Raw genomic sequence first — 25,054 nt, forward strand, 5'->3', positions numbered from 1 at the left:
AATACCTGTCAGTCTGGGTAGGACAGCAGAGCATTGGGCTCTATAATACCTGTCAGTCTGGGTAGGACAGCAGAGAGCATTGGGCTGTTGTAATACCTGTCAGTCTGGAGTAGGACAGCAGAGCATTGGGCTCTATAATACCTGTCAGTCTGGGTAGGACAGCAGAGCATTGGGCTGTTGTAATACCTGTCAGTCTGGGTAGGACAGCAGAGCATTGGGCTGGGCTGTCAGTCTGGGTATTGGGCTCTATAATACCTGTCAGTCTGGGTAGGACAGCAGAGCATTGGGCTGTTGCTCTATAATACCTGTCAGTCTGGGTAGGACAGCAGAGCATTGGGCTGTTGTACTACCTGTCAGTCTGGGTAGGACAGCAGAGCATTGGGCTCTATAATACCTGTCAGTCTGGGTAGGACAGCAGAGCATTGGGCTGTTATAATACCTGTCAGTCTGGGTAGGACAGCAGAGCATTGGGCTCTATAATACCTGTCAGTCTGGGTAGGACAGCAGAGCATTGGGCTCTATACCTGTCAGTCTGGGTAGGACAGCAGAGCATTAATACCTGTCAGTCTGGGTAGGACAGCAGAGCATTGGGCTGTTGTACTACCTGTCAGTCTGGGTAGGACAGCAGAGCATTGGGCTGTTGTACTACCTGTCAGTCTGGGTAGGACAGCAGAGCATTGGGCTGTTGTACTACCTGTCAGTCTGGGTAGGACAGCAGAGCATTGGGCTGTTGTAATACCTGTCAGTCTGGGTAGGACAGCAGGACAGCAGAGCATTGGGGGTAATACCTGTCAGTCTGGGTAGGACAGCAGAGCATTGGGCTCTATATACCTGTCAGTCTGGGTAGGACAGCAGAGCATTGGGCTCTATAATACCTGTCAGTCTGGGTAGGACAGCAGAGCATTGGGCTGTTGTACTACCTGTCAGTCTGGGTAGGACAGCAGAGCATTGGGCTCTATAATACCTGTCAGTCTGGGTAGGACAGCAGAGCATTGGGCTCTGTAATACTTGTCAGTCTGGGTAGGACAGCAGAGCATTGGGCTCTATAATACCTGTCAGTCTGGGTAGGACAGCAGAGCATTGGGCTCTATAATACCTGTCAGTCTGGGTAGGACAGCAGAGCATTGGGCTGTTGTAATACCTGTCAGTCTGGGTAGGACAGCAGAGCATTGGGCTGTTGTAATACCTGTCAGTCTGGGTAGGACAGCAGAGCATTGGGCTGTTGTACTACCTGTCAGTCTGGGTAGGACAGCAGAGCATTGGGCTGTTGTAATACCTGTCAGTCTGGGTAGGACAGCAGAGCATTGGGCTGTTGTACTACCTGTCAGTCTGGGTAGGACAGCAGAGCATTGGGCTGTTGTACTACCTGTCAGTCTGGGTAGGACAGCAGAGCATTGGGCTCTATAATACCTGTCAGTCTGGGTAGGACAGCAGAGCATTGGGCTGTTGTACTACCTGTCAGTCTGGGTAGGACAGCAGAGCATTGGGCTCTATAATACCTGTCAGTCTGGGTAGGACAGCAGAGCATTGGGCTGTTGTAATACCTGTCAGTCTGGGTAGGACAGCAGAGCATTGGGCTGTTGTACTACCTGTCAGTCTGGGTAGGACAGCAGAGCATTGGGCTGTTGTAATACCTGTCAGTCTGGGTAGGACAGCAGAGCATTGGGCTCTATAATACCTGTCAGTCTGGGTAGGACAGCAGAGCATTGGGCTCTGTACTACCTGTCAGTCTGGGTAGGACAGCAGAGCATTGGGCTCTATAATACCTGTCAGTCTGGGTAGGACAGCAGAGCATTGGGCTCTATAATACCTGTCAGTCTGGGTAGGACAGCAGAGCATTGGGCTGTTGTAATACCTGTCAGTCTGGGTAGGACAGCAGAGCATTGGGCTGTTGTAGGAGGACCTGTCAGTCTGGGTAGGACAGCAGAGCATTGGGCTGTTGTAATACCTGTCAGTCTGTGTTTGTGGACAGGCATTGTGTGTGTGTGTGTGACAGGCATTGGGCTGTTGTGACAGGCTTCCTGTGACAGGCATTGTGTCTACCTGGTAGGACAGGCATTGTGTGTGTGTGTGTGACAGGCATTCTGGGCTGTTGTGACAGGCATTCTGTCAGTCTGGGTAGGACAGCAGAGCATTGGGCTGTTGTACTACCTGTCAGTCTGGGTAGGACAGCAGCAGACAGGCATTGGGCTGTTTGTGTGACAGGCTGTGACAGGCAGTCTGGGTAGGACAGGCAGACAGGCATTGTGTGTTGGGCATTCTGTTGTAGGAGGCATCTGGGTAGGCATTGGGCTGTTGTAATACCTGTTGTAGAATTGTGTGGTGCCACTGACAGGCATTCTGTGTGTGTGTGTGTGACAGGCATTCTGTGTGTGTGTGTGTGTGTGTGTGTGTGTGTGTGTGTGTGTGTGTGTGTGAGGCAGGCATGTGTGTGTGTGACAGGCATTGTGTGTGTGTGTGTGTGACAGGCATTGTGTGTGTGTGTGTGTGACAGGCATTGTGTGTGTGTGTGTGTGTGACAGGCATTGTTGTGTGTGTGTGTGTGTGACAGGCATTTGTGTGTGTGTGTGACAGGCATTGTGTGTGTGTGACATAGGCATTGTGTGTGTGTGACAGGCATTGTGTGTGTGTGTGTGACAGGCATTGTGTGTGTGTGTGTGACAGGCATGGCATTGTGTGTGTGACAGGTGTGTGTGACATAGGCATTCTGTGTGTGTGTGTGTGTGTGTGTGACAGGCATTCTGTGTGTGCATTCTGTGTGTGACAGGCATTGTGTGTGTGACAGGCATTCTGTGTGTGACAGGCATTCTGTGTGTGTGACAGGCATTCTGTGTGTGACAGGCATTCTGTGTGTACTGTTCTGTTCTGTTGTAGGTACCATTGACTTAACCTTTTATCATCCTAAGTGGAAGAGGACACGCTCTCCCCACGATGACCAATGAGACCCCAGCTGACCCCTACATCTTCACCACTGACCTCCTGCCCCTTGACCCTCGCTTCCTTCCTCCGCTGGCCAATGGGCTGCTGGGTTGGAGGGTGTACGGTGACATCATGCACATGGGTGGAGTCTATAACGGCGAGGGCGGGGACTGTCACCGTGCCAATCTCCCCTGTCCTCTGGCTGTGAGGATGGATCTAGATGAGGTGGATAAGGCAGGGCATCTGCAACACTCCTACAGTCTAGACACACACACAGGTACGTTGCTACAGTCTAGACACACACACAGGTACGTTGGTACAGTCTAGATACACACAGGTACGTTGGTACAGTCTAGACACACACACATGTACGTTGGTACAGTCTAGATACACACAGGTACGTTGGTACAGTCTAGATACACACAGGTACGTTGGTACAGTCTAGATACACACAGGTACGTTGGTACAGTCTAGACACACACACAGGTACGTTGCTACAGTCTAGACACACACACAGGTACGTTGGTACAGTCTAGACACACACACAGGTACGTTGGTACAGTCTAGACACACACACAGGTACGTTGGTACAGTCTAGATACACACACAGGTACGTTGGTACAGTCTAGATACACACACAGGTACGTTGGTACAGTCTAGATACACACGGGTACGTTGGTACAGTCTAGACACACACACAGGTACGTTGGTACAGTCTAGACACACACACAGGTACGTTGGTACAGTCTAGACACACACACAGGTACGTTGGTACAGTCTAGATACACACACAGGTACGTTGGTACAGTCTAGATACACACACAGGTACAGGTACGTTGGTACAGTCTAGATACACACAGGTACGTTGGTACAGTCTAGATACACACACACACACACACACACACACACACACACACAGGTACGTTGGTACAGTCTAGACACACACACACAGGTACGTTGGTACAGTCTAGACACACACACACAGGTACGTTGGTACAGTCTAGACACACACACACAGGTACGTTGGTACAGTCTAGACACACACACACAGGTACGTTGGTACAGTCTAGACACACACACACAGGTACGTTGGTACAGTCTAGACACACACACACACAGGTACGTTGGTACAGTCTAGACACACACACACACACACACACACACACACACACACACACACACACACACACAGGTACGTTGGTACAGTCTAGACACACACACACACAGGTACGTTGGTACAGTCTAGACACACACACACACACACACGGGTACGTTGGTACAGTCTAGACACACACGGGTATGTTGGAACATGTGGTTTACTGCAGATCAAGAACAGATGATGAGGTCTGTGTATTCTACATGTAAAGGGCTGAATACCATGTGCTGACACATTCATCATCACTTTATTTTTAACCTTTATGTAACTAGGCAAGTCAGTTAAGAACAAATTCTTATTTACAATGACGGCCTGGGAACAGTGGGTTAACTGCCTGTTCAGGGGCAGAACGACAGATGTATATGTACATATTCTTATTAATTCCTTTACACTTGTGTGTATTAGGTAGTTGTTGTGGAATTGTTAGATATTACTACATGGTCGGAACTAGAAGCACAAGCATTTCGCTACACTCACATTAACATCTGCTAACCATGTGACCATGAACATCTGCTAACCATGTGACCATGAACATCTGCTAACCATGTGACCATGAACATCTGCTTACCATGTGACCATGAACATCTGCTTACCATGTGACCATGAACATCTGCTTACCATGTGACCATGAACATCTGCTAACCATGAACATCTGCTAACCATGTGACCATGAACATCTGCTAACCATGTGTATGTGACCAATAACTCTTGATTTGAGGTAGCCTCGTTTGAATTAAATTGTTTCCAAGCTTTACAGTTGTATCACTGCATTTGTCTCGTCTGTCTCGTCTGTCTCTCCTCTCCTCTCCAGGTATATTCACCCACTCTCTGAGGACAGTTAGTGTTATTGCCTCCCAGTCTCTCTACACCCATCGACACCATCCCAACCTCTTGGTCATGGAGGTCCTGATGATTCGTCAGGGCACCTCCCGGGAGCCAATCACAATCAAGCTGGACAGTAGGTTCACGCCTCAAAGCGATGACATAGTGTTCCATTCTGAACCGGACTACAAAGGAGCCAGGTGAGAATAAATGGCGAACTAGGAAGGAATGGCGAACTGGGAAGGAAGGGAGACCTAGGAAGGAAGGGAGACCTAGGAAGGAAGGGAGACCTAGGAAGGAAGGGAGACCTAGGAAGGAAGGGAGACCTAGGAAGGAAGGGAGACCTAGGAAGGAAGGAAGGAAGGAAGGAAGGGAGAACAAGGAAGGAAGGAAGGAAGGAAGGGAGAACTAGGAATGAAGGAAGGAAGGAAGGGAGAACTAGGAATGAAGGAAGGAAGGAAGGGAGAACTAGGAAGGAAGGAAGGAAGGAAGGAAGGAAGGGAGAACTAGGAATGAAGGAAGGAAGGAAGGAAGGGAGAACTAGGAATGAAGGAAGGAAGGAAGGAAGGGAGAACTAGGAATGAAGGAAGGGAGAACTAGGAAGGGAGGAAGGAAGGAAGGGAGAACGAGGAAGGAAGGAAGGAAGGAAGGAAGGGAGAACTAGGAAGGAAGGAAGGAAGGGAGACCTAGGAAGGAAGGAAGGAAGGGAGAACTAGGAAGGAAGGAAGACCTAGGAAGGAAGGAAGGGAGACCTAGGAAGGGAGAACTAGGAAGGAAGCTTGATGGACAGAAACAGAAAGATTCAATGGCCTTGTTTGTAGCAGCAGTGAGCTGTAGTTTCTTTCCCATTGCGTTTCTACAGCCTTTCTCTGTGTTGTTTTTCACTTGGTAATATGATAGTTGTGTCAGTTGTACTGTTTCCATAGATCAAAAGACTGAAACCCCAGGTCCTTTATTCATATAGGGCGGCAGGGTAGCCTAGAGGTTAGAGTGTTGGACTAGTACCTGGAAGGTTGCATGTTCAAATCCCCGAGCTGACATGGTACTGTCGTTCTGCCCCTGAACAGGCAGTTAACCCACTGTTCCTAGGCCGTCGTTGAAAATAAGAATGTGTTCTTAGCTGACTTGCCTGGTTAAATAAAGGTAAAAAAAGAGCCCCTATCTACTCATTATAATCTAACAAGCCAAACTGATCCAAGGTCAGCATTCCTACTCTTAGACTTGATTTTCCTGTGTTTTTATGTACACTGTACAATTTATTTTATTTTAAATGCAACAATTTCAGTTCATATAAAGGCAATCAGTCAAATAAATTCATTAGGCCCTAATCTATGGATTTCACATGACTGGGAATACAGATATCACAGATACCTTTTATCACAGATACCAAAAAAAAAGTGTGGAGCAGACACCCAGTCAGTATCTGGTGTGGAGCAGAACACCCAGTCGGTATCTGGTGTGGATCAGACACCCAGTCGGTATCTGGCCTGGATCAGACACCCAGTCAGTATCTGGTGTGGATCAGACACCCAGTCAGTATCTGGTGTGGATCAGACACCCAGTCAGTATCTGGCCTGGATCAGACACCCAGTCGGTATCTGGCCTGGATCAGACACCCAGTCAGTATCTGGCGTGGATCAGACACCCAGTCGGTATCTGGCCTGGATCAGACACCCAGTCAGTATCTGGTGTGGATCAGACACCCAGTCAGTATCTGGTGTGGATCAGACACCCAGTCAGTATCTGGCGTGGATCAGACACCCAGTCAGTATCTGGTGTGGATCAGACACCCAGTCAGTATCTGGCCTGGATCAGACACCCAGTCGGTATCTGGTGTGGATCAGACACCCAGTCAGAATCTGGCGTGGATCAGACACCCAGTCGGTATCTGGCGTGGATCAGACACCCAGTCGGTATCTGGCGTGGATCAGACACCCAGTCGGTATCTGGCGTGGATCAGACACCCAGTCGGTATCTGGCGTGGATCAGACACCCAGTCGGTATCTGGCGTGGATCAGACACCCAGTCGGTATCTGGTGTGGATCAGACACCCAGTCGGTATCTGGTGTGGATCAGACACCCAGTCGGTATCTGGTGTGGATCAGACACCCAGTCAGTATCTGGTGTGGATCAGACACCCAGTCAGTATCTGGTGTGGAGCAGACACCCAGTCGGTATCTGGCCTGGATCAGACACCCAGTCAGTATCTGGCGTGGATCAGACACCCAGTCAGTATCTGGCGTGGATCAGACACCCAGTCAGTATCTGGTGTGGATCAGACACCCAGTCAGTATCTGGCCTGGATCAGACACCCAGTCGGTATCTGGTGTGGATCAGACACCCAGTCAGAATCTGGCGTGGATCAGACACCCAGTCGGTATCTGGCGTGGATCAGACACCCAGTCGGTATCTGGCGTGGATCAGACACCCAGTCGGTATCTGGCGTGGATCAGACACCCAGTCGGTATCTGGTGTGGATCAGACACCCAGTCAGTATCTGGTGTGGATCAGACACCCAGTCAGTATCTGGTGTGGAGCAGACACCCAGTCAGTATCTGGTGTGGAGCAGACACCCAGTCAGTATCTGGCGTGGATCAGACACCCAGTCGGTATCTGGTGTGGAGCAGACACCCAGTCGGTATCTGGCGTGGAGCAGACACCCAGTCGGTATCTGGCGTGGATCAGACACCCAGTCGGTATCTGGTGTGGATCAGACACCCAGTCGGTATCTGGTGTGGAGCAGACACCCAGTCGGTATCTGGTGTGGATCAGACACCCAGTCAGTATCTGGTGTGGATGAGACACCCAGTCAGTATCTGGTGTGACCACCATTTGCCTCATGCAGCGCGATGGTGGTGGCTGAATGGCACAACAATGGGCCTCAAGATCTCGTCACGGTGTCTCTGTGCATTCAAATTGCCATCGATAAAATGCATTTGTTTTCCTTTTCTGTAGCTTATGCCTGCCCATACTATAACCCCACCGCCACCATGGGGCACTCTGTTCACAACCCCCCCACCGCCACCATGGGGCACTCTGTTCACAACCCCCCCACCGCCACCATGGGGCACTCTGTTCCAACCCCCCCACCGCCACCATGGGGCACTCTGTTCACAACCCCCCCACCGCCACCATGGGGCACTCTGTTCACAACCCCCCCACCGCCACCATGGGGCACTCTGTTCACAACCCCCCCACCGCCACCATGGGGCACTCTGTTCACAATCCCCCCACCGCCACCATGGGGCACTCTGTTCACAACGTTGACATCAGCAAACCACTCGCCCATATGACTCCATACACGCTGTCTGCCCGGTACAGTCAAAACCGGGATTCATCCGTGAAGAGCACACTTCCCCAGCGTGCCAGTGGCCGTCGAAGGTGAGCATTTACCTACTGAAGTCAGTTACGACGCTGAACTGCAGTCAAGTCAAGACCCTGGTGAGGACACAGATGAGCTTCCCTGAGACGGTTTATGACAGTTTGTGCAGAAATTCTTTGGTTGTCCAAACCCACAGTTTCATCAGCTGTCCTGGTGGCTGATCTCAGACAATCCCGCAGGTGAAGAAGCCAGATGTGGAGGTCCGATTTGGTTGGGGTGATTGTGGAGGCCAGGTCATCACTCTCCTTCTTGGTCAAATGTCCCTTACACAGCCTGGAGGTGTGTTGGGTCATTGTCCTGTTGAAAAACAAATGATAGTCCCACTAAGCCCAAACCAGATGGGATGGCGTATCGCTGCAGAATGCTGTGCTAGCCATGCTGGTTAAGTGTGCCTTTAATTCTAAATAAATCACTGACAGTGTCACCAGCAAAGCACCAACACACCACCTCCTCCATGCTTCACGGTGGGAACCACACACCACCTCCTTCATGCTTCACGGTGGGAACCACACACCACCTCCTCCATGCTTCATGGTGGGAACCACACACCACGTCCTCCATGCTTCACAGTGGGAACCACACACTACGTCCTCCATGCTTCACGGTGGGAACCACACACCTCCATGCTTCACGGTGGGAACCACACACCACCTCCTCTATGCTTCACGGTGGGAACCACACACCACGTCCTCCATGCTTCACGGTGGGAACCACACACCTCCATGCTTCACGGTGGGAAACACACACCTCCTCCTCTATGCTTCATGGTGGGAACAACACACCTCCTCCTCCATGCTTCATGGTGGGAACCACACACCTCCTCCCCCATGCTTCACGGTGGGAACCACACACCTCCTCCTCCATGCTTCATGGTGGGAACCACACATCTCCTCCTCCATGCTTCACGGTGGGAACCACACACCTCCTCCCCCATGCTTCACTGTGGGAACCACACACCTCCTCTCCCATGCTTCACGGTGGGAACCACACACCTCCTCCCCCATGCTTCACGGTGGGAACCACACACCTCCTCTCCCATGCTTCACGGTGGGAACCACACACCTCCATGCTTCACGGTGGGAACGACACACCTCCTCCTCTATGCTTCATGGTGGGAACCACACACCTCCTCCTCCATGCTTCATGGTGGGAACCACACACCTCCTCCCCCATGCTTCACGGTGGGAACCACACACCTCCTCCTCCATGCTTCATGGCGGGAACCACACATCTCCTCCTCCATGCTTCACGGTGGGAACCACACACCTCCTCCCCCATGCTTCACTGTGGGAACCACACACCTCCTCTCCCATGCTTCACGGTGGGAACCACACACCTCCTCCCCCATGCTTCACGGTGGGAACCACACACCTCCTCTCCCATGCTTCACGGTGGGAACCACGCACCTCCTCCCCCATGCTTCACGTGGGAACCAAAAGTCTCCAAAAAAAGTCTCCAATTTGGACTCCAGAACAAAGGACACATTTCCACCAGTCCATTGTCCATTGCTCGTGTCCACATGTCCATTGCTCATGTTTCTTGGCCCAAGCAAGTCTCTTCTTATTATTGGTGTCCTTTATTTAGTAGTGGTTTCTTTGCAGCAATTTGACCATGAAAGCCTGATTGATGTATCTGTTACTTGACCTGACTGAAACATTTATTTGGGCTGCAATTTCTGAGGCTGGTAACTCTCTAATGAACTTATCCTCTGCAGCAGAGGTAACTCTGGGTCTTCCTTTCCTGTGGCGGTCCTCATGAGAGCCAGTTTCATCGTAGCGCTTGATGGTTTCTGCGACTGCACTTGAAGAAACTTTCAAAGTTCTTGAAATGTCTTAAAGTAATGATGGACTGTCGTTTCTCTTTGCTTATTTGAGCTTTTCTTGACATAATATGGACTTGGTGTTTTACCAAATAGGGCCGTCTTCTGTATACCACCGCGACTTGGTAGGGAAATAAAGCGGTCAGCATTTAAACAACATGTCATTGTATTAAATCATTATAGTCTATAAATGGCGCATATAGACTGTGACTTACTTATAATTAAATACAAATTAAGCAAAAAATGCCTTTGGCTCAGTCTACAGTGCCTTTGAATTCATTTTTAGAAACAGCAGTTTGGCCAGTCTGGGGCTTCAAGCTCATACGATGGATCCTGGAGAGCCGACCAGCAGTGGAGAATATCCTCTCCAGACTAGCAGTGGAGAATATCCTCTCCAGACTAGCAGTGGTGAATATCCTCTCCAGACTAGCAGTGGTGAATATCCTCTCCAGACTAGCAGTGGAGAATATCCTCTCCAGACTAGCAGTGGAGAATATCCTCTCCAGACTAGCAGTGGAGAATATCCTCTCTAGACCAGCAGTGGAGAATATCCTCTCTAGACTAGCAGTGGAGAATATCCTCTCCAGACTAGCAGTGGAGAATATCCTCTCCAGACTAGCAGTGGTGAATATCCTCTCCAGACTAGCAGTGGAGAATATCCTCTCTAGACTAGCAGTGGAGAATATCCTCTCCAGACTAGCAGTGGAGAATATCCTCTCCAGACCAGCAGTGGAGAATATCCTCTCTAGACCAGCAGTGGAGAATATCCTCTCTAGACCAGCAGTGGAGAATATCCTCTCTAGACCAGCAGTGGAGAATATCCTCTCCAGACTAGCAGTGGAGAATATCCTCTCTAGACTAGCAGTGGAGAATATCCTCTCTAGACCAGCAGTGGAGAATATCCTCTCTAGACCAGCAGTGGAGAATATCCTCTCTAGACCAGCAGTGGAGAATATCCTCTCTAGACCAGCAGTGGAGAATATCCTCTCTAGACTAGCAGTGGAGAATATCCTCTCTAGACCAGCAGTGGAGAATATCCTCTCTAGACTAGCAGTGGTGAATATCCTCTCCAGACTAGCAGTGGAGAATATCCTCTCCAGACTAGCAGTGGAGAATATCCTCTCTAGACTAGCAGTGGAGAATATCCTCTCCAGACTAGCAGTGGAGAATATCCTCTCTAGACTAGCAGTGGAGAATATCCTCTCCAGACTAGCAGTGGAGAATATCCTCTCCAGACTAGCAGTGGAGAATATCCTCTCCAGACTAGCAGTGGAGAATATCCTCTCTAGACTAGCAGTGGAGAATATCCTCTCTAGACTAGCAGTGGTGAATATCCTCTCCAGACTAGCAGTGGTGAATATCCTCTCCAGACTAGCAGTGGAGAATATCCTCTCCAGACTAGCAGTGGAGAATATCCTCTCCAGACTAGCAGAGGAGAATATCCTCTCTAGACTAGCAGAGGAGAATATCCTCTCCAGACTAGCAGTGGAGAATATCCTCTCCAGACTTGCAGAGCCACTGGGGATGCTCAACACCCTTTAGGCCTCTCTTGCCAGATGCAGAGTTAGATATTTTTTTCTTCTATAGGTAGGCCTAAAGGTTGTTGTTTTTTTTTAGGCAAAATAACCCATTCAAAATGGAAAGCTCCTTGAAAGATGGAATATGCCAGGTCTATTGGGCCAAAATTAATTATGGCACAGATCAAATATAAAGGAAACTTTTAAGAGATCTGATTTTTTTGTTGTTGTTTATAAATACTTTGCTACAATGACACATTGGAGGTGGATTATTGTAGAGGAATGAGCATTGTGTTTTGTGACAAAACTGCACATTTTAGAGTGGCCTTTTATTGTCTCCAACACAAGGTGCACCATGCTGTTTAATCAGCTTGTTGATAGGCCACACCTGTCAGGTGGACACATTCTCACCAACAGGGATGTAAAGAAATGTCTGCACAACATTTGACAGAAATAAGCTTTTTTTTGTGCGAATGGAACATTTCTGGGATCTTTTATTTCATCTCATGAAACATGGGACCAGCACTTTACCTGTTTTGTTTTATATTTTAGTTCGGTGTATATTTCCACACTGAGGTTGGAATTCTACTGTGAAAGTGTGATAATAATGATGATGATGATGATAATGATGATGATAATGATGATATATATGATGATATAGATAATGATGATTTATATGATAATGATGCTAATGGTGTTAATGATGGTGATGATGATAATGATGTAATGATGATGATAGATGATATAGATGATGATGATAGATGATAATGATGAGAATGGATGATAATGATGATATATATGATAATGATGTAATAATGAGGGTAATGATGATAATGCCCTTTTAGTGTACAAGCTGTTTGAAAGTTGTGACATGTTAATAGACCAATAAGAAAGAGTTCCAAACCTCTCAGCCAATAACAGCTAGTTTTCCCCCTCCCCACTCAGACCACCCAGACAGTCTTAAGCAAAATTCTGCATTGGACCTTTTAAATACAAAAGTCCCCAGCATTCAGCTCAGCTCACAATCACCCTTTTCCTTCCCTAGTTACATCCAGGGCCAGACCACCACGGCTGAGGTCGCTGGTGGCGTCTGTCCCAGCATCCACATGATCTGGACCCCCATCACCCCTTCCCTTACCGTGCTGCCCGACCAGGCCCAGTCCCGCTGGGGGTTCGTGGTGGCGGTGGCGGGCAGTCAGGACAGCGTACAGGCTCACTACGACACAGGTAAAGAAAGGGAGTGAGCTCAACTATCCTCCTGATGAAAACTATCTTGATGAAGTTGCAGCTGAAGTCTCCGCTGCGGTACATCTAGTGGGACATGTCGGACTGAGGCTCGTTATGACGAGGTGTGGCATTACTCGGTGATTAGAGGACACGACCAGCCCCGTCTCAAGTTAACGTCAGTTTAACTCTGCCATTATAGTAGTGATGTAGGTGTAGTAGTGGTGTAGGTGTAGTAGTGGTGTAGGTGTAGTAGTGATGTAGGTGTAGTAGTGGTGTAGGTGTAGTAGTGATGTAGGTGTAGTAGTGATGTAGGTGTAGTAGTGGTGTAGGTGTAGTAGTGATGTAGGTGTAGTAGTGATGTAGTAGTGGTGTAGGTGTAGTAGTGATGTAGTAGTGGTGTAGGTGTAGCAGTGATGTAGGTGTAGTAGTGGTGTAGGTGTAGTAGTGATGTAGTAGTGGTGTAGGTGTAGCAGTGATGTAGGTGTAGCAGTGATGTAGGTGTAGCAGTGATGTAGGTGTAGCAGTGGTGTAGGTGTAGCAGTGATGTAGGTGTAGCAGTGGTGTAGGTGTAGCAGTGATGTAGGTGTAGCAGTGGTGTAGGTGTAGCAGTGATGTAGGTGTAGCAGTGATGTAGGTGTAGCAGTGATGTAGGTGTAGCAGTGATGTAGGTGTAGCAGTGATGTAGGTGTAGCAGTGATGTAGGTGTAGCAGTGATGTAGGTGTAGCAGTGATGTAGGTGTAGCAGTGGTGTAGGTGTAGCAGTGATGTAGGTGTAGCAGTGATGTAGGTGTAGCAGTGATGTAGGTGTAGCAGTGATGTAGGTGTTGTAGTGATGTAGGTGTAGTAGTGGTGTAGGTGTAGTAGTGATGTAGTTGTAGTAGTGATGTAGGTGTAGTAGTGATGTAGGTGTTAGCACAGTGGGTACATCATTAGATGTTTTCTTTGTTTTTATCATCCAGGACACAAGTGTTTTAATAACTTCTAAGTGGGGATACAGTATATTGGACATATTATTGTTTATGTTTTTTACCAATTTGAAAAAATAAGTAAAAACGAATCATGTCATGGCAACGAGCGTAAACATGTTTACAGCTCTGGAGCTGATGGCCAATGGGAACCTTCGTCCCTCGCACCTCCGGGCGTGGGAGGAGCTGTGGGCGGGCAGCACCCTGGAGCTGACTGGTCCAGACGACCTGAGCAGGGCTCTGATTGGCTGCATGTTCTACCTGCTCAGTGCCTTCCCTTCGTTGCACGAGGCGCCCGGTCATTTCGGCGGCGTCAGTCCTGGAGGACTGTCTAACGGGGGCTCAGGGCAGGACTACTGGGGACACGTGTTCTGGGACCAGGTGAGGACAACGTTTATTTCATGATGTATCTAATGAAGGGAAAGGTGGTTAGTTGACTCATCAGGTGTACTGGATTACAACACATAAGTGGAACTGGCTGTATTCAAGGAGAGGGTTTGTTGTGTTAGGCTAACCTCTACCTACTGAACCATGTGTCTTTTAGTGTGACTGAAATGTCCCTCGCCCTCTGTCTCCCTGTATAGGACACTTGGATGTACCCCAGTATTGGTCTCTTCTACCCTCAGTTAGCACGGGCCGTGCTTGAGTACCGGGTGAGGACAGTAGATGGCGCTAAGGACAATGCTGAGAAGCAAGGCTACAAGGTACAGGCTTCTCTCTCTGAAGCCATGTGTTCACACTCCCTATTCACTGCCAGGCCTCACGGTGATCTTCTGGCTGCAAGTTTTATATTTGGTGTCATATTGTGTGATTTTTTTTTTTTATTCTTTTTTTTAGGTACTGTATAGTGACTATAGGATTTCAGCTTCAAGCAGAAACCTGTATCTTGGTCATACTGTGTGTTGTTGAGTGTCGTGTGAACGAATACCTTACAGTTCCTTAAAGGAAGTATGCACACACCTCGACCTACTCCACATTTTGGTTGTTGTTACATCCTGAATTCAAAATGGATGAAATAGATTTTTCTTTTTCACCTATCTACACACAGTATTGATACTCCATTCCAAGTGTAATTAATAACGTCACCATGCTTAAAGAGATATTCAATGTCTGATTGTTTTTTAGTATTACCCATCTACCAATCGGTGCCCTTCTTTGCGAGGCATTGGAAAACCTCCCTGGTCTTTGTGGTTGAGTCTGTGTTTGAAACTCACTGCTCGACTGAGGGACCTTACAGATAATTGTATGTGTGTGGTACAGAGATGATGTAGTCATTTAAAATCATGTTAAACACTATTACTGCACACAGAGTGAGTCCATGCAATTTATTATGTGACTTGTTAAGCACATTTTTACTCCTGAACATATTTAGGCTTTGCCATAACAGAGTTGAATACTTATTGACTCAAGGCATTTTTATTAATTTGTAAAGATTATGGGGTATTGTGTGTAGACCAGTGACACAACATCTACATTTAATAGATGTTAATAGATAGATGTTAATAGAACATCTACATTTAAATTCAAGCTGTAAACAACAACAACGTGGAAAAAGTCAGGGGTGTGAATAGTTTCTGAAGACACTGTTAGTGGTCCCACAGGATCAGGCATCACACACTAAAAATGTATTCCCTCGCTGTACTTATAGGTGTGATGTGTTTGTAGTGTGTGTAGTTTAGTGTTTGTAGTGTGTGGTGCTGTGTAGTGTTTGTAGTGTGTGTAGTTTAGTGTTTGTAGTGTGTGGTGGTGTATAGTGTGTGGTGGTGTGTAGTGTTTGTAGTGTATTGTAGTGTATGTGGGTCAGTGGGTTCTGTTCTGATGAAAGGGATATTATGTTGTCCTCCTAACAGGGACTAAAGTTCCCGTGGGAAAGTGCTGTGTCAGGGAGGGAGGTGTGTCCTGAAGATATATACGGACAACAAGAGATCCACATCAACGGAGACGTTACTCTGGCCTTCCAGCACTACCTCTACCTCACACAGGTAACACCTGACCCCAACACTACCTCTACCTCACACAGGTAACACCTGACCCCACCTCTACCTCACACAGGTAACACCTGACCCCAACACTACCTCTACCTCACACAGGTAACACCTGACCCCACCTCTACCTCACACAGGTAACACCTGACCCCAACACTACCTCTACCTCACAGAGGTAACACCTGACCCCACCTCTACCTCACACAGGTAACACCTGACCCCAACACTACCTCTACCTCACACAGGTAACACCTGACCCCACCTCTACCTCACACAGGTAACATCTGACCCCAACACTACCTCTACCTCACACAGGTAACACCTGACCCCAACACTACCTCTACCTCACACAGGTAACACCTGACACCAACACTACCTCACACAGGTAACACCTGACCCCAACACTACCTCACACAGGTAACACCTGACCCCAACACTACCTCACACAGGTAACACCTGACCCCAACACTACCTCACACAGGTAACACCTGACCCCAACACTACCTCACACAGGTAACACCTGACCCCAACACTACCTCACACAGGTAACACCTGACCCCAACACTACCTCACACAGGTAACACCTGACCCCAACACTACCTCACACAGGTAACACCTGACCCCAACACTACCTCACACAGGTAACACCTGACCCCAACACTACCTCACACAGGTAACACCTGACCCCAACACTACCTCACACAGGTAACACCTGACCCCAACACTACCTCACACAGGTAACACCTGACCCCAACACTACCTCACACAGGTAACACCTGACCCCAACACTACCTCACACAGGTAACACCTGACCCCAACACTACCTCACACGGGTAACACCTGACCCCAACACTACCTCACACGGGTAACACCTGACCCCAACACTACCTCACACGGGTAACACCTGACCCCACACTACCTCACACGGGTAACACCTGACCCCAACACTACCTCACACGGGTAACACCTGACCCCAACACTACCTCACACGGGTAACACCTGACCCCAACACTACCTCTACCTCACACGGGTAACACCTGACCCCAACACTACCTCACACGGGTAACACATGACCCCAACACTACCTCACACAGGTAACACCTGACCCCAACTCTACCTCACACAGGTAACACCTGACCCCAACACTACCTCACACAGGTAACACCTGACCCCAACACTACCTCACACAGGTAACACCTGACCCCAACACTACCTCACACGGGTAACACCTGACCCCAACACTACCTCACACGGGTAACACCTGACCCCAACACTACCTCACACGGGTAACACCTGACCCCAACACTACCTCACACGGGTAACACCTGACCCCAACACTACCTCACACGGGTAACACCTGACCCCAACACTACCTCACATGGGTAACACCTGACCCCAACACTACCTCACACGGGTAACACCTGACCCCAACACTACCTCACACGGGTAACACCTGACCCCAACACTACCTCACACGGGTAACACCTGACCCCAACACTACCTCACACGGGTAACACCTGACCCCAACACTACCTCACACGGGTAACACCTGACCCCAACACTACCTCACACGGGTAACACCTGACCCCAACACTACCTCACACGGGTAACACCTGACCCCAACACTACCTCACACGGGTAACACCTGACCCCAACACTACCTCACACGGGTAACACCTGACCCCAACACTACCTCACACGGGTAACACCTGACCCCAACACTACCTCACACGGGTAACACCTGACCCCAACACTACCTCACACGGGTAACACCTGACCCCAACACTACCTCTACCTCACACGGGTAACACATGACCCCAACACTACCTCACACAGGTAACACCTGACCCCAACTCTACCTCACACAGGTAACACCTGACCACAACACTACCTCACACAGGTAACACCTGACCCCAACACTACCTCACACAGGTAACACCTGACCCCAACACTACCTCACACAGGTAACACCTGACACCAACACTACCTCTACCTCACACAGGTAACACCTGACCCCAACACTACCTCTACCTCACACAGGTAACACTTGACCCCAACACTACCTCACACAGGTAACACCTGACCCCAACCACTACCTCTACCTCACACAGGTAACACCTGACCCCAACACTACCTCTACCTCACACAGGTAACACCTGACCCCAACACTACCTCTACCTCACACAGGTAACACCTGACACCAACACTACCTCACACAGGTAACACCTGACCCCAACACTACCTCACACAGGTAACACCTGACACCAACACTACCTCTACCTCACACAGGTAACACCTGACCCCAACACTACCTCACACGGGTAACACCTGACCCCAACACTACCTCACACGGGTAACACCTGACCCCAACACTACCTCACACGGGTAACACCTGACCCCAACACTACCTCACACGGGTAACACCTGACCCCAACACTACCTCACACGGGTAACACCTGACCCCAACACTACCTCACACGGGTAACACCTGACCCCAACACTACCTCACACGGGTAACACCTGACCCCAACACTACCTCACACGGGTAACACCTGACCCCAACACTACCTCACACGGGTAACACCTGACCCCAACACTACCTCACACGGGTAACACCTGACCCCAACACTACCTCACACGGGTAACACCTGACCCCAACACTACCTCACACGGGTAACACCTGACCCCAACACTACCTCACACGGGTAACACCTGACCCCAACCACTACCTCTACCTCACACGTAACACCTGACCCCAACCACTACCTCTACCTCACACGTAACACCTGACCCCAACCACTACCTCTACCTCACACGTGTAACACCTGACCCCAACACTACCTCACACGGGTAACACCTGACCCCAACACTACCTCACACGGGTAACACCTGACCCCAACACTACCTCACACGGGTAACACCTGACCCCAACACTACCTCACACGGGTAACACCTGACCCCAACACTACCTCACACGGGTAACACCTGACCCCAACACTACCTCACACGGGTAACACCTGACCCCAACACTACCTCACACGGGTAACACCTGACCCCAACACTACCTCACACGGGTAACACCTGACCCCAACACTACCTCACACGGGTAACACCTGACCCCAACACTACCTCACACGGGTAACACCTGACCCCAACACGACCTCACACGGGTAACACCTGACCCCAACACGACCTCACACGGGTAACACCTGACCCCAACACGACCTCACACGGGTAACACCTGACCCCAACACGACCTCACACGGGTAACACCTGACCCCAACACGACCTCACACGGGTAACACCTGACCCCAACACGACCTCACACGGGTAACACCTGACCCCAACACGACCTCACACGGGTAACACCTGACCCCAACACGACCTCACACGGGTAACACCTGACCCCAACACGACCTCACACGGGTAACACCTGACCCCAACACGACCTCACACGGGTAACACCTGACCCCAACACGACCTCACACGGGTAACACCTGACCCCAACACGACCTCACACGGGTAACACCTGACCCCAACACGACCTCACACGGGTAACACCTGACCCCAACACGACCTCACACGGGTAACACCTGACCCCAACCACGACCTCACACGGGTAACACCTGACCCCAACCACTACCTCACACGGGTATGGTCACATCTAGGTCAGTCATCTACATTCACAGCCGGCTCCCTAGCGCTTCTCATTCTGGCCTAGTTATTTTCTAATCTGAAAGGTCGGCAATGGTATAAGCTGCTTCCACCATATTACCTACACTTTAAAGACCTGCAACCTGTCTCTCTTCTAGGACATGTCTGTGTTCACAGAGGGGCGTGGCAGCGAAGTGATTTGGGGCGTGGCTGATTACTGGGTTTCCAGAGTAACCTGGAGCGCTGAAGAACAGAACTACCACATCTTAGGTAAAGGGACACTCAGTAAACATGTTGTTTAGAAATCGTCATGCCAGCTGATGTCAGCTTATTGCTAGTACTAACTTTAATGATAGCTAGTTTGAGGTTAAAATGTACTTACTATGACTTTGATATTCAGTTGTCTCACCCGGGGGCCATCTTAAAATGAATCCACTAACTGTAAATCACTCTGGATAAGAGCGTCTTTTAAACGACAAATGTATTGCAACTGATTTCGTTGTCAAGCACACTAGGTAAGCTATTTAGCTTACTGGTCGTAGCAACCCTGTTGCTTGAGTAAACACGAGTATGTATCTCTGTCTGTTTTCTGCCAGGTGTCATGCCCCCCGATGAGTATTACTACAACGTCAACAACTCGGTGTACACAAACACTGTGGCCAAGTTCAGGTGTGTAACACACCAGAGGGGTGTCATACGAAGCTTCAGGGCATTCAGAAGGTATTCAGACCCCTTGACCTATTCCCCAATTTGTTACGTTACAGCCTTATTCTAAAATAGATGAATTAAAACAAGTTCCTCATCAATCTAAACACAATAAACCATAATGACAAAGTGAAAACAGGTTTTTAGACATTTTTGCAAATTTTGTACAAAAAAAACAGTAGTTTATTTACATAAGTATTCAGACCCTTTGCTATGAGACTTGAAATTGAGCTCAGGTGCATCCTGTTTCCATTGATCATCCTTGAGATGTTTCTACAACTTGATTGGAGTCCACCTGTGGTAAATTCAATTGATTGGACATGATTTAGAAAGGCACACGCCTGTCTATATAAGGTCCCACAGTTGACAGTGCATGTCAGAGCATGAACCAAGCCATGAGGTTGAAGAATTGTCCGTGGAGTTTAGAGACAGGATTGTGTCGAGGCACAGATCTGGGGAAGGGTACCAAAAAATGTCTGCAGCATTGAAGGTCCCCAAGAACACAGTGGCCTCCATCATTCTTAAATGGAAGAAGTTAGGAACCACCAAGACTCTTCCTAGAGCTGGCCACCCAGCCAAACTGAGCAATCGGGGGAGAAGGGCATTGGTCAGGGAGGTGATCAACAACTCGATGGTCACTCTGACAGGGCTCCAGTGTTCCTCTGTGGAGATGGGAGAACCTTCCAGAAGGACAACCACCTCTGCAGCTCTCCACCAATCAGACCTTTATGGTAGAGTGGCCAGACGGAAACCACTCCTCAGTAAAAGACACATGACAGCCCGCTTGGAGTTTGCCAAAAGGCACCTAAAGGACTGACCATGAGAAACAAGATTCTCTGGTCTGATGAAACCAAGATTGAACTCCTTGGCCTGAATGCCAAGCGTCTGGAGGAAACCTGGCACCATCCCTACTTGAAGATGTTTTTCAGAGGCAGGGACTGGGAGACTAGTCAGGATCTAGCGAAAGATGAATGGAGCAAAGTACAGAGAGATCCTTGATGAAAACCTGCTCCAGAGTGCTCAGGACCTCAGACTGGGGTGAAGGTTCACCTTCCAACAGGACAACGACCCTAAGCACACAGCCAAGACAACACGGGAGTGGCTTCAGGACAAGTCTCTGAATGTCCTTGAGTGGCCCAGCCAGAGCCTGGAATTGAACCTGATCGAACATCTCTGGAGAGACCCTGAAAATACCTGTGCAGCGATACTCCCCATCCAACCTGACAGAGATTGAGAGGATCTGCAGAGAAGAATGGGAGAAACTCCCCAAATACAGGTGTGCCAAGCTTGTAGCGTCATACCCAAAAAGACTAGAGGCTGTAATCACTGCTGAAAGTGCTTCAACAAAGTACTGAGTAAATTGTCTGAATACTTATTTTTTTAATGTATAATAATTGTATAACATTGTTTTTGCATTGTCATTATGGGCTATTGTGATGTCGTTATGGGCTATTGTGATGTCATTATGGGGTATTGTGACGTCATTATGGGCTATTGTGTGTAGATTGATGAGGGAAATATTGTTTTGATCAATTTTAGAATAAAGCTGTAATGTAATAAAATGTGGGGAAAAATCAAGAGGTCTGAATACTTTCCCAATGCACTGAAGATCTACTCAGGCTTCTCGAACACTAACCAGCTTCAGTTAGCTTCACATTCCAGCTCAGGCTTCTAACACGAACCAGCTTCAGCTAGCTTCACATTCCAGCTCAGGCTTCTAACACTAACCAGCTTCAGTTAGCTTCACATTCCAGCTCAGGCTTCTCGAACACTAACCAGCTTCAGTTAGCTTCACATTCCAGCTCAGGCTTCTAACACTAACCAGCTTCAGTTAGCTTCACATTCCAGCTCAGGCTTCATCCGTACAACGTCGCTGGATATTGCTCGCCCTCATGCCGCTAACTCTAGCAGGCTTGTAACTGCGTGTGCATTTCACACATGGCTAGTCGAACACCGAACTCTTCATTGAGACGACGCCGAACCATCCAATCCATGGCCGAGTCAGTGACACATGAGAAGTTCTCTTAATTCACCAGGCTGTGGTGTGAAATGGGCTTTCAGAAGTGCCGTCTTTATTTGATTACTGATTGTTAATGCCGTCTTTGATGTGCTCATCAATGCCCTAGCACCCCCCAAGCTCATCAATGCCCAAGCACCCCCAAGCTCATCATTGCCCAAGCACCCCCCAAGCTCATCAATGCCCAAGCACCCTCCAAGCTCATCAATGCCCAAGCACCCCCCCCCAAGCTTATCAATGCCCTAGCACCCCCAAGCTCATCAATGCCCAAGCACCCCCAAGGTTATCAATGCCCAAGCACCCCCCAAGCTTATCAATGCCCAAGCACCCCCCAAGCTCATCAATGCCCAAGCACCCCCCCAAGCTCATCAATGCCCAAGCACCCCCCAAGCTCATCAATGCCCAAGCACCCCCAAGCTCATCAATGCCCAAGCACCCCCCAAGCTCATCAATGCCCAAGCACCCCCAAGCTCATCAATGCCCAAGCACCCCCAAGCTCATCAATGCCCAAGCACCCCCAAGCTTATCAATGCCCAAGCTCATCAATGCCCAAGCACCCCCAAGCTCATCAATGCCCAAGCACCCCCAAGCTCATCAATGCCCAAGCACCCCCAAGCTCATCAATGCCCAAGCACCCCCAAGCTTATCAATGCCCAAGCACCCCCAAGCTTATCAATGCCCAAGCACCCCCCAAGCTTATCAATGCCCAAGCACCCCCCAAGCTTATCAATGCCCAAGCACCCCCCAAGCTTATCAATGCCCAAGCACCCCCAAGCTTATCAATGCCCAAGCACCCCCAAGCTTATCAATGCCCAAGCACCCCCAAGCTTATCAATGCCCTAGCAACCCCAAGCTTATCAATGCCCAAGCACTCCCAAGCTCATCAATGCCCTAGCACCCCCAAGCTTATCAATGCCCTAGCACCCCCAAGCTTATCAATGCCCAAGCACCCCCAAGCTTATCAATGCCCAAGCACCCCCCAAGCTTATCAATGCCCTAGCAACCCCCAAGCTTATCAATGCCCAAGCACCCCCAAGCTTATCAATGCCCAAGCACCCCCCAAGCTTATCAATGCCCTAGCACCCCCAAGCTTATCAATGCCCAAGCACCCCCCAAGCTTATCAATGCCCAAGCACCCCCAAGCTTATCAATGCCCAAGCACCCCCCAAGCTTATCAATGCCCAAGCACCCCCCAAGCTTATCAATGCCCTAGCACCCCCAAGCTTATCAATGCCCAAGCACCCCCCCCCCAAGCTTATCAATGCCCAAGCACCCCCCAAGCTTATCAATGCCCAAGCACCCCCCCCCAAGCTTATCAATGCCCAAGCACCCCCCAAGCTTATCAATACCCAAGCACTCCCCCTCCCCTCCTCCTTTCTCCCCTTCTATCTGTGGAACAGCTTGTTGTGGCCATAGACATACAATCCATAGAAGAGTTTTAGAACATCTGAACCAGACAATTAGACTGATAAACACTAACAATGACTGCCAGTCCTGGCCTGAAAGGCAACTGCCATCTATAGATAATATGTCTATGGTTGGATGAGGCTGTCATTGGCCTTACAATCACATGTAAAACGTACAGTTTGGAAAGCAAATGCTGTCATAACTAAATGTGATAGATATTTTAACATTACTGTATTTTTTTTATTTTTTTTTACACACTTTTTTTTGTTATTCAAAGAAATATGTCATCGGTCGATTCTGATTCTATTGGTCCTCAGACCCTTCATTCAGAAGTTAGCCTTTTAGTTAGCCTGCATCGGAGCAGGTTAGTTAGCCTGCATCGGAGCAGGTTAGTTAGCCTGCATCGGAGCAGGTTAGTTAGCCTGCATCGGAGCAGGTTAGTTAGCCTGCATCGGAGCAGGTTAGTTAGCCTGCATCGGAGCAGGTTAGTTAGCCTGCATCGGAGCAGGTTAGTTAGCCTGCATCGGAGCAGGTTAGTTCTGAAAGATTCATTACCATAAAATGCTAAAATATTATCCCCAGTTGAACTCCGAGTTGACCAAAGTAACGTTTACATTTCACAGGTCAGAGACTTACAGGAGCAATTAGGGTTAAATGCCTTGCTCAAAGGCACATCAACATACTTTTCACTGAGTGGGCTCACGGAAATCGAACCAGCGACCTTTCAGTTACTGGCCCAACGCTATTAACCGCTAGACTACCTGCCGTCCCACGTGGCTATTTCCTCAAACATGCTTCGTAGGATACTTTCCCCCATCAGCTATTTTCCAATCTCACCTTATTTTCCATAGACCTTATTCTTGTGGAAGCCAACGTCGTTCCACATCCAGGCTTTTTGCCTGTAAAAAGCGGAAGCTCCCTTTTTTTTTTTAGTCTATGGAAAACATTGTAAATGACAACATCAAGTAGTTTCTTTCTCATCTCTTACCCAGTCTGGAGTTCGCTGTGGAGTTGGCTGCCCTGCTGAAGTACCCTGCTCCTCGGGAGTGGCAGCAGGTAGCAGACAAGATCAAAATCCCTTTCGATCAGAAGCAGAAATATCATCCTGAATTTGACGGCTACAAAAAAGGCGAGTGTCCCCCCCCCCCCACTGCCCTCGTTCACTTAGTTGTCTGTTTAAAGGTGTACTATTAAATAGAGCTCGTCCAGTCATTTCAGGAATAAGGACATGTAACACATGCAGTGTCATTGAGTCTCTGCTTTTTCATTGTGACTTTCTCCCAGGACAATTCGTGAAGCAGGCTGACACAGTGATGCTAGGCTATCCCCTGTGTCTACCTATGACCCCTGAGGTCAGGAGAAATGACCTGGAGTTCTACGAGGCTGTCACAGACCCTGGTGGTCCAGCTATGACATGGGTACGTCACATGCTGGTATTACCATGCACTGCCAAGAACGGGTCAATATATCAACTGTACT

General features: G+C 49.0%; 1 protein-coding gene across 1 annotated transcript in view; it reads left to right on the forward strand.

The window, feature by feature from the left end:
- The first annotated feature begins 2,755 nt into the window (after positions 1–2,755).
- Positions 2,756–25,054, forward strand: part of pgghg (protein-glucosylgalactosylhydroxylysine glucosidase) — a 37,924-nt gene continuing 15,625 nt past the window's right edge. Inside the window, exons 1-10 of the mRNA XM_064929082.1 lie at positions 2,756–3,196; positions 4,887–5,097; positions 12,661–12,842; positions 13,935–14,188; positions 14,392–14,511; positions 15,658–15,789; positions 19,605–19,716; positions 20,043–20,115; positions 24,568–24,704; positions 24,860–24,993. Coding sequence (XP_064785154.1) covers positions 2,932–3,196; positions 4,887–5,097; positions 12,661–12,842; positions 13,935–14,188; positions 14,392–14,511; positions 15,658–15,789; positions 19,605–19,716; positions 20,043–20,115; positions 24,568–24,704; positions 24,860–24,993 — 1,620 coding nt within the window. The 5' untranslated portion in view covers positions 2,756–2,931. The remainder of the gene's footprint in view (positions 3,197–4,886; positions 5,098–12,660; positions 12,843–13,934; positions 14,189–14,391; positions 14,512–15,657; positions 15,790–19,604; positions 19,717–20,042; positions 20,116–24,567; positions 24,705–24,859; positions 24,994–25,054) is intronic.

The sequence above is a fragment of the Oncorhynchus masou genome, chromosome 22 (genome assembly GCF_036934945.1).
Source record: "Oncorhynchus masou masou isolate Uvic2021 chromosome 22, UVic_Omas_1.1, whole genome shotgun sequence".
Classification (NCBI taxonomy): domain Eukaryota; kingdom Metazoa; phylum Chordata; class Actinopteri; order Salmoniformes; family Salmonidae; genus Oncorhynchus; species Oncorhynchus masou.